Source organism: Cyprinus carpio, chromosome B23 (assembly GCF_018340385.1).
Source record: "Cyprinus carpio isolate SPL01 chromosome B23, ASM1834038v1, whole genome shotgun sequence".
Taxonomy (NCBI): Eukaryota; Metazoa; Chordata; class Actinopteri; order Cypriniformes; family Cyprinidae; genus Cyprinus; species Cyprinus carpio.
In genome coordinates, this window is record NC_056619.1 from 15741089 (window position 1) to 15755855 (window position 14767).

At 35.2% G+C, this 14767-nt stretch overlaps 1 protein-coding gene across 2 annotated transcripts in view; it reads right to left on the minus strand.

Moving 5' to 3' along the window:
• LOC109071622 (low-density lipoprotein receptor-related protein 1-like) overlaps nucleotides 1-14767 on the minus strand; it is a 119774-nt gene that overhangs the window by 36285 nt on the left and 68722 nt on the right. For both annotated transcript variants that reach the window (XM_042751412.1, XM_042751411.1), the window contains exons 17-30: nucleotides 14372-14497; nucleotides 14138-14254; nucleotides 13965-14045; nucleotides 13685-13852; nucleotides 9215-9397; nucleotides 8635-8832; nucleotides 7615-7860; nucleotides 7149-7346; nucleotides 4641-4845; nucleotides 4372-4536; nucleotides 4032-4276; nucleotides 3260-3391; nucleotides 2421-2648; nucleotides 1173-1347 (exon numbers count right to left, since the gene is read on the minus strand). In XM_042751412.1, coding sequence (XP_042607346.1) covers nucleotides 1173-1347; nucleotides 2421-2648; nucleotides 3260-3391; nucleotides 4032-4276; nucleotides 4372-4536; nucleotides 4641-4845; nucleotides 7149-7346; nucleotides 7615-7860; nucleotides 8635-8832; nucleotides 9215-9397; nucleotides 13685-13852; nucleotides 13965-14045; nucleotides 14138-14254; nucleotides 14372-14497 — 2467 coding nt within the window. The remainder of the gene's footprint in view (nucleotides 1-1172; nucleotides 1348-2420; nucleotides 2649-3259; nucleotides 3392-4031; nucleotides 4277-4371; nucleotides 4537-4640; nucleotides 4846-7148; nucleotides 7347-7614; nucleotides 7861-8634; nucleotides 8833-9214; nucleotides 9398-13684; nucleotides 13853-13964; nucleotides 14046-14137; nucleotides 14255-14371; nucleotides 14498-14767) is intronic.

Here is a 14767-nt window from a genome sequence, read left to right on the forward strand (position 1 = left end):
CTAGTAAAATCCGTACAGGTTTTTTGTTTAAGTAATATATATGATCCGTGTAGTTAGTCTTTTTATAACTTTTAAGACCTTTTTTAAGACTCTATCCATACATTTTAAGACATCATCGCCACTCCACATCGGCGACACTTTAACTTACATTTACTATATATTGATTGTAAGATAGCACAACTAAACAGACCTACTTTGCGGTAACTTCTTATCAGACTGTGCCTCGTTTTAGTTTCATATGGATTATATAATCAGATAATATTAGTTTTCGATTTGAATTCGTTCATTTAAAAGTAGACACTGCACAACTAAACAGACCTTGTTAGGGATGTGGGTTTAGTTTCTTTAAGTTTATTTAGTTTGATAATGTTTATTTTTTTATTTAAACTGGTTAATTTAAAAGTAGACATCGCTTTAGTTTTATACATATTTCTCATGTCTCTGTGCCAAATATTCGCTGAGTTTGTGACGTGTAGAAAGTTGCTCACGGAGACATAGACGGCAGAAATTGCACCCTGTTTGTTTTGTTCATTTTACAAAAGCACAATGTTTTGTTGTAATTGTCAGTGTACACAAATAAAAGTAGGCCCTTTTTAGATTCGACTGATTTTAGTCTTATCTGTATCTCAGTATTTAAGGTTTCTCTGTGAATCAGGAAAAACTGAAAGTGAACGCGCTGGCGTGCAGAGGGTTAAAGACACTACATTCAATTTTATCTTTAGAAGGTAAATTTAGATTTCAAATTCAATATTGATTTTAAAACTGTTGAAATTATTTACTGTATGTAACGCAAATACTTTATAAGTAACTGCAATTAAATTACCTAAAAATGAGCAGTAATCCCTTACTTTACTTTTTCAGTAGATAAGTAATTTAATTACAGTAACGCGTTACACCCAACACTGACTAAACAGTAACACTTTTCTTTATTTTTTCTTTTGGTATCCATATTGTCCAACCTATAACTCACACTGATGAGCCATCTACATCTCATCTCATCTACACCCTTTACAATCTCTGCCAGAAACACACTGGCACGGGATCTGCTCCTCTCCAAATGTGGCCTACTAAACAAGCTGAGAGCGAAAGAGGCTAAAGAGACTAAAATGACAGAAAGGCACTAATGCTAAGCCTGAACTAGCAATTGAGCATGTGTGAGTAGTTGTACTAACCCCAGGATAGGATGTAGCACCAAACAGTGAGGCTTGTCCAGTCCGTGGATTACAGCATTCTTGAAGGACCCGTCCAGGCGCGCAACATTGATCTGCTTCTTATTCGTATCATAGCTGGTCCAGAAGAGGTTTCTGGAGACCCAGTCTACAGCTAGACCCTGAGCATTAGGGAGGTCTAGCAAAGAAAAAAAAAAAACATTTTATCATGATTAGAATTGTAAACTGACCACACAGGCTGAAAAACAGAACAACAAAGCAAAAATAAATATGTATTTGTCTTGCATTCTTTAATACAAAAAGTATGTGAACACTTACTGTCATTGACACTTATTGTATGATGTGACATTTATTTTAAAGTAAGATATATTTTACAAGTCTGGGTTTGGCAAGAATGTTTTTGTAAGATGTTTCTTTCACTCACCCAGACGTGTGCATTTATTTTATGATATATTTTACAAGTCTGGGTTTGGCAAGAATGTTTTTGTAAGATGTTTCTTTCACTTTCTAATATTTTATTAAATGAATGGAATATATTTTAATTGAATATATTTTAAAATGTAATTTATTCTTGTGATCATGAATTTACTGCAGCCATTTACACCACTTCCCATTTTTCAGGATTATTTGATGAATAGAAAGTTAAAAAGAACAGCATGTACTTGAAACAGAAATATTGGGTAAAGTTATACATTTATTATACATTTATTTTATATTTATATTAGTGGTGGTTGTTGAGGAGCTTCCACCTTGTGTAAAGTGCTTTGAGTGCCCAGAAAAGCACTATATAAATGTGAGGAATTATTATAAGGAATTATTATTATATTAATAACCCCAAACTTTTGTATAGTAACGTAAAAACTTTACAAAAAAATCCAGTAGTTTATAATAATTCTTTTTTTATATAATTTTTATTAGGTTTTAAAAGATAAGATAGATACGCTGTTTAAAATGGACATAATAGACCATAATGGGCATAAAACATAATGGACCATGATAAAACCATAGTTAATTGGAAAATGACTTCATCCATTCACTAAAAATGACCAGAAGATCAGATGGCTAAAAGTAATTGGGGAAGAAAAGAAAAGTTACTTCACTTTTTATAACATCATTCATTTGTCGATGCTTTTTCAGTTTAATATGTTGCTATACGAAGCTTCATTGCTTTGTTAATTTTTAAGTGTTTATATGCATTTTGGGCCAGTGTTGACTTAGAAACAGATTTTTAACCTCAAACCATCATCTCACCAGCTGATACCACCGTCTCCACACCAGTCCCATTGATGAAGGCTCTTTTGATGGTCTGAGTGCGAACATCAGACCAGTAGATGCGGTGCTCCAGAGCATCATAATCCACCACTGTAACATTGTCGATGTCAGGCACAGTGAAAGAGATGATGTAGTTGTAATAGGGATTATCAATGTCCACCCCTCTGATTTCAATCTGACGAGCGTACAGCAGGAACTGACGGTACTCTGGACAAAAGAAAAACAGATAAGTCATTGTCAATAGATATATAGTATCATAAACGTGTATGTAAAACAAAGCATATATATATATATATTTGTATATACAAAATAATCTTGTACAAAATATAATATAAGCTATTGTTAAATTGTAGTCACATTCCAAATAATGTAATATTACTTCAGTACATTTGTCTGTGGAATACCAGGCTGAGTAAATACATTCACTTAAACATGCAGTATATAAAAGAGATTACTGTGTGGATTACTGTATCCCACAATGCAATGCGCTTTACCTCCCATTTCCAGTATGATGGATTAGAATGGAAATACTATCAGCAGCAATTTTTAATCAAACAGCCATCGTTAATACAATTGATAAATAAAACCTACTGAGGTCATGTGACAATATATTGTGGAATAATGCTTATTGTTTCTTAGTACAATTTATATTGTTCCTGTTGCTCAAACAGTAGAATATGTTGTTTGCAATGACAGGGTCATGGGAATTGTAATATATTGTGCCGTATTCAGTGATTAGTAAAACAGCATTCCATTCAGAACTTGCTAACAATTAAAGCATTTGATTGGATCTTAGGGCTGAGGAAGGAGGAGCCTACCGTAGCAGGTGTGCTTGTCTGCCTTGAGTTTCATGAGGTGTGGACAGGCACAGGAAAAGGTTTGGTTGTAGTTGATGAGGCACAGGTGAGAGCACGGCCCTTTCCCATCATTCGCTGCACACGGGTTGGGAGCTGCAAAGGAGGAAGAAAATGTTCAGTGTTATTTTCATATTTTTAGGTTTATGTATATTTTTTTTTTTTTTTTCATTTTTTTTTTAGAAATGTTGGAAATTTATGTTATTTGATTTTGTTCCACAAAATTAGTTGCCAAGTAATTGTTTCTGTTGTCAAAAATACACTGTATGGGTCATAATTACCAATTTTTTTCTTTGATGCCAATAATCATTAGGATATTAATTAAAGATCATGTTCCATGAATACATTTTGTCAATTTCCTACCGTAAATATATCAAAACTTAATTTTTGATTAGTAATATGCATTGCAAAGAACTTTTTTCTCAATATTTAGATTTTTTGCACTCTCAGATTCTAGATTTTCACAAAGTTGTATCTCTGCCAAATATTGTCATATACTAAAAATACATCAATGGAAAGCTTATTTATTCAGCATTCAGATGATGTTTAAATCTCAATTTAAAAAAATTCACCCTTTATGACTGGTTTTGTGGTCCAGAGTCCCATATTAGCTTAAGTTAAAGAAAATTGTTATTAATAGGTTTGGTTTACAAAAAGCTTACAAAGGCAACAGGAAACATAACACAAGTTTCCTGACAGTTTTTGACACATTAGTTCAGGTCATGCTGGTTCTCACCCTGAGGCTGTCTAGAAGGATGAAACACTTGAAGATCAAACGGCTGAGTGTTTGTTCTCTGGACCACCGTCACATTGTGTCCTGTCCATTTATTGGCTTTAGCCAAAGTGTTGGTCCGCCAGTCCGTCCAGTAGACCTCTCCTCCATACATGGTGACGGCAAAGGGATGTGATAAGTGTTCATGACCTCGGAGCACCTCGATTAGGCCAGAACCATCGTAAGCAGCAGAGTAGATGGCATCAGATCTAAAGAAATATTTGTATTTTTAGAAGATCAAGGTGATTAACTGTGGACATTTTTGCATTTTACTTCACTTGTAGTGCCAATAGTGCGTTCATACCTGGCATCAATCCACAGGATACGGTGCTCTAGGTAGTCCACAGTGAGACCGTTGGGCCAGCCACCATTCCCAGTCTCTTTGTGGATGGTGCGACGGCCCTCCCCACTCATAGACGCAGCCTCTATCCTAGGGGAGCTGGCGTCCCAGTCTGTCCAGAACAGAATACTGGGGGGAAAAAAGAAACATTTCTTGTAACAACCTAATTCTGTCAAGATAACTGAAAAATAACAGAGCTGTCAAAGTATAAGTCAAAGTATATCATGTTTTACCCATCTCTTGGGTCAAGTGCAATGGCACGCGGATGCTCCACTTCTCCAGCTAGTAGTGTTGTACGCATGGTACCATCCAGCTTGGCCACTTCGATCTGATCCAGGTTACTTTCCACCCAGTAAATGTTTCCTGCGATCCAGTCCACAGCCAGACCCTCTGGAGTGGCCAAACCATACTGAATCACCACCTCAAAACTGGTGAGAACTGAAACACCAAGACAAGGAGAATTTAGAGGAATCCAAGTTAAACCTAGAAATAAAAGGTTTAGGAGGTTGAAAAATGCATGAAGACAATTTAACCAAAGAAATTATGGATACAATATAATAATTTATATAACATATATATTATATTTTAATAATATATATAACATATTATATATAGATATAAAATGTATTATTATTATTATTTATTTTTGCAGTTTTATGTCTTTATTTCAATAGAACAATAGTTAGACAGTCATTAAATATTTTAATAACACACACACACACACACACACACACACACACACACACACACACACATATATATATATATATATATGAATTTAGTCATCACAAGATTATAATGTTAGTATCAATCACTGGCATTCATTTTGAGATTTGCTAAAGATTATATTTAACATTGACACTAAATTGTGCATTTTGCACTTAATTATTAAATTATTGGTGTTTTTAAAGATTAATATTAAGTGTACCTTAGATGAGTGAAAGGAAAATTCTAAATCAAAAGGTAATAAAAATAAATAAAAATAAGAATGCACAATTACATCATGAATATAAACCAAAACAAATAATGATTAAAAAAAAAAAAGATCAGTCAAATCAATGCAGTGGCGATATATTGTGCATCCCTAAAGAAATAATTTAAGATTCTGCACTATTTCAAGGTCACTAATCAAATAAGAACATTTGTGACACTGATCATGTGATTCTTCGTACAGTCAGTCAGACTTCCATTGAAGCTCAAAATGTTCTTTATATAATCTCAAATCATGCTGGAGAACTTGTGGAGTTCATACAGCTCAAGTGCTGCAAAAGGAAAACAAATCAAATACTAAGTTCAACTTTTCATTCAAAACGTTACATATTTTATAATGAAAAATTGTAATAAAATACAATGCATTTTTACCAGTGGTCTCAGACTGTATATTTTGGCTAATAAATCGTTTGATTGCTTCCAGCCTGAAAGCCGTTTTAGTCAATGCTGCAATAAATATTCCCTCACTCTGAGCTACAGCCATGTGGAAGAGAAAAAAAATGACTCCCAATCAAGGCAAGATGTTCTCTGATCTGTGAGAGAGACTCTCATACAGAGCAGTAATTAAAGGTCCAGAATGGCTCTCTGTTGGGCTGGAGACAGCGCAGCCTCTCCGATGGGGGTTGAGAAACAACACTTCAGTGTTGGCAGCAATGTCAGTCATATTTTTACTCTGTCAAAGACGACAGCAGGGATCCAAAACTTGGACAGTGTATCATATCTCTGGAAAGAGCTGTTCAGAGACGGAGGGAGGTGTGCGCACATGTTTCAAAGCAACTAAGGCTTCTGACACTTTACTTTTACTCTGGCTGTAGTCACGCAAACTAGGAATGAGTCAAATGGGTAAAGACAGAGGCGTCCAAATTCCTGTGCTACGATCACACACGGACTCACTTAGACGCACGCTGTGGTTTTGTGAACCGAAAAAAAGTTGTAATAAAAAGTTGGTATGCCGAAAAGAACAGAACAATGTGGGAAAACCCAGTTAGACAACAAAGGCAACTCAGAACTTTACACAAGTCTTTAAAACATGAGAATGCGATTGAAACTCCCTTTTACTCAAAGCCATTATTAAGTTAACTAATAAAGTTCTCCAACTAAAAATAATGTTGTAACCCTAACCCAAACATATACATATATATTCAAATATACATAACAATACACACACATATATATATAGTTTTCATGTTGTAGTTTATGTTGTTGGCCTAAAGGTTTTGTATGTGATATATATTTTGTTATTTAAATTGGTCAAAAGTTATATATTATTGCTATTTTTTTTTTATGTGAGATTTATATTTATCAAAGAAACCTGAAAAAAAAAAAAGCTCCGCTGTTTTCAACATAATAATAATAATAATGTTTTTGAGCAGCAAATCAGAATATTGGAATGATATCTGAAGGATCATGTGGCTGGAGTAATGACGCTAAAAATTCAGTTTTGAAATCACAGGAATAAATTACATTTTAAAATATATTCAAATAGAAAACAGTTATTTTAAATTTTAAATATATTGTTTTTGCTGTACTTTGGATCAAATAAATGCCGGCTTGGTGACCAGAAGAGAATTCTTAATAAAAAAAAAAACATTAAAAATCTTACTGTTCAAAAACGGTTGACTGGTAGTGTATACAAAATCATCAACATGCAAATGTAAGATGTATTTAACCAGGACTAAATAGTAAATTATTAACAACTAATTATTTGGCTTAGGAACAGCCACTCCCATAGGACTAAGACATTAATTTACCTCCGTTTTCCGACAGCTTTCCCCGATAGATCTTGTCTTCGACCACATCGGTCCAGTAGAGGGAGCTCTGGTTGAGGTGGAAATCCAGGGCAATGGTGTTACGCAGGCCTGGCACCAGCACGCTGAACTCGCCCTTGTACAAGTCAATCCGACGGATCTCATGCCGGTTGGAGAAAATGATGAAGGGCTTGAATGGATCTAAAGAACATGGACAAGGCACATAAGGCCAGCACACTGCTAATCCTTGATTTGGGTTTTATTCCATAAAGTCCTGAAGTCACCAGACTTTAATATAATATAATATAATAGAACATGGATAATGTAATTTAGTATAGTATAATATAATATAATATAATATAATATAATATATAAAATTCCAGCATCAAGAGGTCTAGTAAAACTAGGTACTAGGAAATATTCTAGGTATCATTATTGATCCTGTCCTCCACCAAGTCTTTCCCCTCACCAGTGCTCTTGCAGCTCTCGCCGTCTGGCCCGAGCGCCCAGCCTTCATAGCAGGCACACTTAACAGTGGCCTTCTCCTGCACGCAGCGCTGGCTGCACTTGAGATGCTTGGCGCAGAAGCTCTGAATCTGGCAGGTCTTGTTGTCAGTACCCAGCTCCATGCCAACTGGGCAGGAGCACAGGATGCCCTCACCAGGAGCAATGCTACAGTTGTGGCTGCAGCCTCCATTATCCATCGTGCAAAGATCTAGAAACGAAAACAGGTTTAAAAAAAAAAGAGAAACAAGTGGGATTGTGAAAATGTGTGTGTGAATAAGTTGCTGCAAGTCTGTCAAAAAATAAATAAACAAGAGTTGGAGATAATGTGCTTATTTCATAAAGCCTGAAATATTTTTGTGTCATACTAATGGGAAACACAAGTCGAGTTGGGATGCTCTGCGCAAACTGTGAAAGATTTAAAGGAAAAGTTCACGCAATAATGAAACTTTTGTGATCATTCATTCACTCTCAAGGCATTCATCCATGGAGCACACAAGATCTACTGGCTGTCAAGCTCCACAAAAAGACAAAAATAAATAAAATCATTCAGAAAATGTAGCCCATATGGCTTGTGGGATATATATTCTGAAGTATTCTGAAGTTATAGTTTGGGGCCAGTTAGTTGTGTTAAAGATTTAATGTCTTATTGTCACCAATTCTACATATATGTGAATACAGTAAAAAACTGTAACAGTGAAATTACAATTAAAAATAACTCTTTGCTATTTTAATATTTTTTCAAATATAATTATATTACCCCAGTATTCAGTGTCACACAGTTCTTATATTTGATAAATATAAAGTTCATATGTAAAACATTTAATTAAAATAGTTTTTTCATAATTAACGTTTTTAGCGTCTTTTGTGTGATGCACAGAAAAAAAATAAACATGTCTAAAATGACACAAGGTTGAGTAAAGCATGACGATATTAATTATCCCTTTAACTTGAGTGTATTTGTGTTTAAGTGCGTGTGCATTACTGCAAAGCTTCTCATCCGAGCCATCGGGGCAGTCGTCCTTGCCGTCGCACAGTTTCTCAGGAGGTAGGCAGATGGAGTCATTGCTGGCACAAACATGGTGGGAGAGCTTGCACTCAAGAGCCTCGCAGTTTTCCTCATCCGAGTTATCCTCGCAATCGCTGTCCCTGTCACACACCCAGGCCTTACTGATGCAGCGAGCTAAAATGTACACAACAAAAATAAAGTTAGACACACAATTCAGAATTCACTTGCAAAAATGCTTCAACTGATGAATTTTAATTGGAAAAAAAAGGTGTTTATACCATTAGAGGAAAGACAATCTCATTTTATTGGACAAAAATGGGTATATGCTAGATGTGTCATCAATACTGTTGATCTGTTTTCAAGCAGACTATACATTTCTAATGCACAAGCTGCTATTTTTTAGGATTGCACTTGCATAAAGATGCTGGTAAAGCTAATATACACAAATGGACAAACGTTTGATTTTGGGCCTTTAAGAGTTGCTATTTTGATTTATGTCGACATTTATTTATGATTGTTGTCGAAACATGAGTGAGAACATTTAAGATGAACTAACCCGAGTCCTTGCAGGCAAACTTGACGGCAGGGTCGCACATATGTGTGACGCCCTCGCAGTTCTTCTCGTCACTGAGGTCCATGCAGTCCGTGTCTCCATCACAGCGCCATCGCATAGGAATACACAAACCGTCCATTCGGCACTGGAACTCATCCGTGTGGCAACCGCCGGGAGGCCGCGTGGCTGCAGACAAAGGCAAAAATGGGACACGCAATTACAATGCAGCCGTGTGAACACTCATACAAAGGCATGGACACATTTCTTATTATTTGATGGTAATGAGAGCTTGGCTTCCTGACGTCAAAAATCAGTTCCCAGGGATGGAGATTGTAACCAGTGTGAGACACAACCACAATGAACTGATCCAAAGCAAACTTTCTCATGAACAGCGGTCCAGGGCTGGCACTGTGACGGCCATCATTAGGCATCAGATATAAAGGCTTTCCCTCATGGCAAAGGTTAGTGTCTGGCAGAGTCTGGAGAGGGGGAAGCAGAAAACCAGAGCTCATCCGTAAACAGAGAGAAGTGTGTCCTAGAACAGGGATCTGCTGGGGTGAACTGACCCGAATGACATCATACTGCTCAAGCTGCATGCATTCCGTCTCTCTCTCTTACACACACACACACACACACACACACAGTTTTTATATATATTATAATATGTGTGTGGTATTTTAATTTTCTGTGAATTTTGTATATTTTTTAGAAAATGTATATGGTACTTAACAAATTAAAATAAAAAAATCAATGAAGCCTACATTTCAGACAATGGATTTTTTTCCCCTTTAATTTTCCTTCAAATTTACAAATAAATTAAAAAAAAAGTACAGAAAAGTTAAGTTACAGTACATACTACTGTATTAATAATCCTTTTATGTAATAAAGGCAGAAAATAATAAATATATCCCAATATTTATGGAAAGACTTTAGCAAAAATAAATATGCTACTTTTATACACTCCTCTATAAAAAAAAGTTTATATAAATATATAAATACTGACAAATGTAAACAAAGCAATGGCATGTAGCCTTTAAAAATGTCAAAGTATATATCCATCGAGTGTGTGTGTGTGTGTGTGTGTGTGTGTATATATATATATATATATATATATATATATATATATACACACACACACACACACACATATATATATATATATATGTGTGTGTGTGTATATATATATTATATATATATATATATATATATATATATATATATATATATATATATATATATATATATATATATATATATATATATATATATATATATATATATATATATATATATATATATATATATTAAATAGTCACAAATAAACTATATAAAAATTCATTAAAAATTAATTTTTAATGAATTTTTAAACCGTTACATAGAGCTCATAATAAACAATTATCATAGTGGAGGCAGAAATTGAATAAATAATATTTTTGTAAATACTGTAGCAAAATTAATATACTGCTCAACACACATTTTTTAAATGTTATTAAAAATATTGACAAATTTAGATCAATTGGCATGTTGTCTTTGAATATTTCTAAATTAACCTCTGAAATTAAATAATTTTTCAAATTGAAAAATGGGGCATACAAAAGTACTCGAATATACTCAAACAGTTAAACTGTTCTAAAATTCTAATAGCAAATTAATATGGTACTCAACAGTCCTCTATTTTTTTTATGTTAATTTTAATATGACCTTTTACTGAAGCTAACAGCTTTTCAATTTTGCAGAAGAACTGGTATCGTTATATTCTTTACTTTTAAATTGACTTGATACCAAAGTACCATTACTTTTAACAGTTCCTACTTCAAACTCATACTCAATGACTTTATGAAACATCTCTCCTTCACAACTCATGCTAGCATGACCTCATTCAGTTCTACATCTTTACACAGGCACAAACACACTGCCAGGCTTCCATGAGGCCCAGCACTCTCATTAGGCCTCTGGCTCGGTTCTGCTGCATTGATTCTGCGAGTCTATTAAGCACCAGCATGCCGTAGGGATTAGAGAAGAGAAGGACAGAGCCAGACCCCGAAAACAGAACCTAACCCTCTATTCCTGTTCCACGCAGGGGCCGGCCAACCATTGACCAATTAATAGCTATGAAGCCACATGAATAGGACTTGTGGAGAGGGAAAGAGATAAGAACAAAAATGCACTTGTAGATGCACCAGTGGCTCATGCGTCAAGCATCCCGGCACATCTGTGCTTGTGTAATGACTCTAGACAGCAGCTCACAGAGCAGTCATTAACACTGCTCTCCACAGGGACTCCTCGCAGACATTCTTCAAGATTTTGTGGTTTACGTGTTTCACCACAGACCACAAAAAAAGAAAAAGATGACATCCCAGTTTGTGAAATCGTGATTTACTCCTGGTAATGGAGAGCTCAGTTGCATTAGTCATTGTGGTTTCGCTCAAAATCTAGAGACACTTCAAAAGGCCCACACAACTAAAATAGCTTCAGAGAATAAACTGATAGTTTACAAAACACAAATAGGGTTAAAAAAAACAAAAAAAAAAAAAAAAACACGACGACACTGTTAAAAATATCATTTTGTCTTTTAAACAAATGATCAGTGAATGAAGGTGCTTCATCTTGATAAAATAATCATCAACCTCAGGATGTCAAACTAAATACATAAAGTTGTTTTCTATGGGGTTCACCAGTTATCACAATTTGGGACATTAAACTATTTTAATACAACAATTTTGTTATTTTCTAACAATTAAAATGTTAAAAAGAACATTTATTTAAACAATTTATAAAAATTTAAATCAATAAAACAAACCTGTTATTTTCTAACAATAAACATTTTATGTATTTTTTGTAAACAAATCAGTTTTTTTTTTCTTTTCCTATTTGTTAATTTTGTTATTCTTAATTTAACTATTAATTTACACAATTTATATTAGGGGTGCTACGGTCAGGATTTTTGAGGCCGATCACCGATACCGATCTTTTTAAAGGCTTCTTTTTTATCATTTATAACTATATATATTGATACTCCAATCAGGATTTTTTAAAATTTATTCAGGGCCTGAATTTCATTTTTGAAAATGGGGTAATTCCCCTCTTAGGTGACTCTTGTGAGAGGGGAAGCAGCACGGACTGTGCTTTCACAGAAGAGTCTGCTACTGATCCATAGCTGTTTACCATAAAGGCACAAGCACAACATTTATCCATTATTTTGATTTCAAATCCAAACATTGTCACTGAAAATGCTTTTTCAGCATTGCAATTATTATTATTTTTTTACACAGTACAGTAATACAATCTTTAACAGATATGTTTAAACACAATAAATATAAGCAACACATTATTCAATACTTTTACTTTTGCATTTACATCTAGATTTATGTATTAATAAATGGCAAGACATTTAAACTATTTTTCTTACGTTATCACAAACTTACCACTGAAAGAAATAGTCAGCTCTACTGCCTTTCCTTTTTTTAAATATTTATTACAAGCAATCCTGCCGTTCATAAAGAACTTTGTTTTTCTTCCTCCACGAGTGCCATCTTATTGCCTTGTTTATCTAAAAGCGCTCTTTCCCTTTAAACCTAGCCAAAAAGACAGACTTTAATAATATGCATGTATGGTGTAATTACTACATTTACATGTCAATCCATGTTTATATTTACTGAAAACAATGCGCTGTTACTTTAATTCAGTGCAGTAATAGACTCGGTGCGGAAATGATCTCCACACTACTGAAGCCATTTGCATATTTTGAGAGAGAAAGAGAGAGAGAGAGCACGCGCGCTGTGATTCACTCATGCTGTATGTGAAATTACGTCTCACGCAAAGTTTTCAAATTACTTTATAAGTTATTTAATGAAGAAAAAATATCATTATGATTATTTCACCCACACCAGACAGAGACTGAGTCGGTGCCGCTGCACCAGTTGTGCACAAGTTACAACTTAGCCAAAGTTCCAACTTAAGGGGTGATTATTTATTTTTGTGGGAATTTTTCACTTTTTTTGAAATGCTTTCAAATGGAGTGGCATTTAATAGACAGAGCCGTAGATCACTGACAAGCTACGCAATATCGTGTTCATTATCACAGATTAATCGCGATTTAGCGCTAATCAGGGAACCGGCTTTACTGACGAAATGCACGTGACAATCACATGCGATATATCGCCCAGCCCTACGCTGCATGTTGTGCCAAACCTCTCACTGCAGGCGCGTCATCAGCTTGAGATCGGTTTTATGACATCGGCCTTCTTAGAGACCGCCGATCAATCATCCCAAACCGATTATTGGCCGATTGTGATCGGCAGCCGATAAATCGGAGCACCCCTAATTTATTTAATTTCAAATAAAAATAACAAAATTAATAAATACAAAAACAAATAGCTGACCGAAGTCATTTTTCCCAAAAACTGAATTAAGCTATATGTTTGGAGTAAGACCTCTTTTCTTTTAACAAATAATTATACTTTTCAAACTCGCCTTGATTGGTACAGTTGGCATGAGTCTCATCGCTGTTATCTCCACAGTCGTTGTCTCCATCACACGTCCAGTACTCTGGAATACAGCGGCCGCTGCTGCATTTAAACTGCACACTGGAGCACGAGTGACTGCAGCCGGCTTCATCACTGTTATCCCCACAGTCGTTATCTGAAGACACACACACATGATGACACTTACTGGACATCATAGTTCAACGTATGACACATACACTTATGTGTATATGACATCAGAAAACGGCAATATGGAATTAGAAACTCACCATTATCACAACGCCAGTTGACATTGATGCAGCGTCCATTGGCACAAGTGAACTGAGTGAGTGGGAAACAGGTGGGATAAGCTGGAGAGAGAGACAAGAGAGAAGAGGAGATAAAGAAAAGGGTTCAAGGCACAGCATGATGACAAAAGGAAAAGAGGCTCAGATTTAGATACCACAAGATGGTGGTTCATCTGAGCGATCGCCACAATCATCATCCAGGTCACAAGTCCAGGAGACAGGAATACAACGTCCACTGGCACATGGGTACTGATTAGAAGGACACGTGCGTGCTGGGAGAGAAAAGAAAACCTGGTCAATTCACAAAGCGCATAAAAGTATTTGGACATTCATTGGAAAAATAAATGCTTAAAAATCCTATTAACATGCAATTAAGAAGTTCACAATACCCAAGCAGGTGCTGTTAGATTCGTCTTCATCATTCCCACAGTCATTGTCTCCATCACAAAGCCAGCGCAGTGGGATACAGCGGTTATTCTGGCACTTAAAGCGGTCCGCGGGACAGGTGTGCTGGTCTGAAACAGGACAAATAGGACCATTTAAATGTGCATGTCATGTTTTGTTTCTCTTGATGGCTGATATAACAGTGTCATTTATACTGACACCTAGTGGTATGGATGTAGTAATCACAGCTGCTAAATCATCCAAAAAAAAAATGACACCTAGTGGTATGGATTAGCTGTGTGTGGTCTTATTTTTTTTTGAAAATTATTTTATATATTTTGTTGTATTTTTTTTTTTTGTTAAAAGTTTTAGATATGTTCTTCAAATTAGATATGTTATTA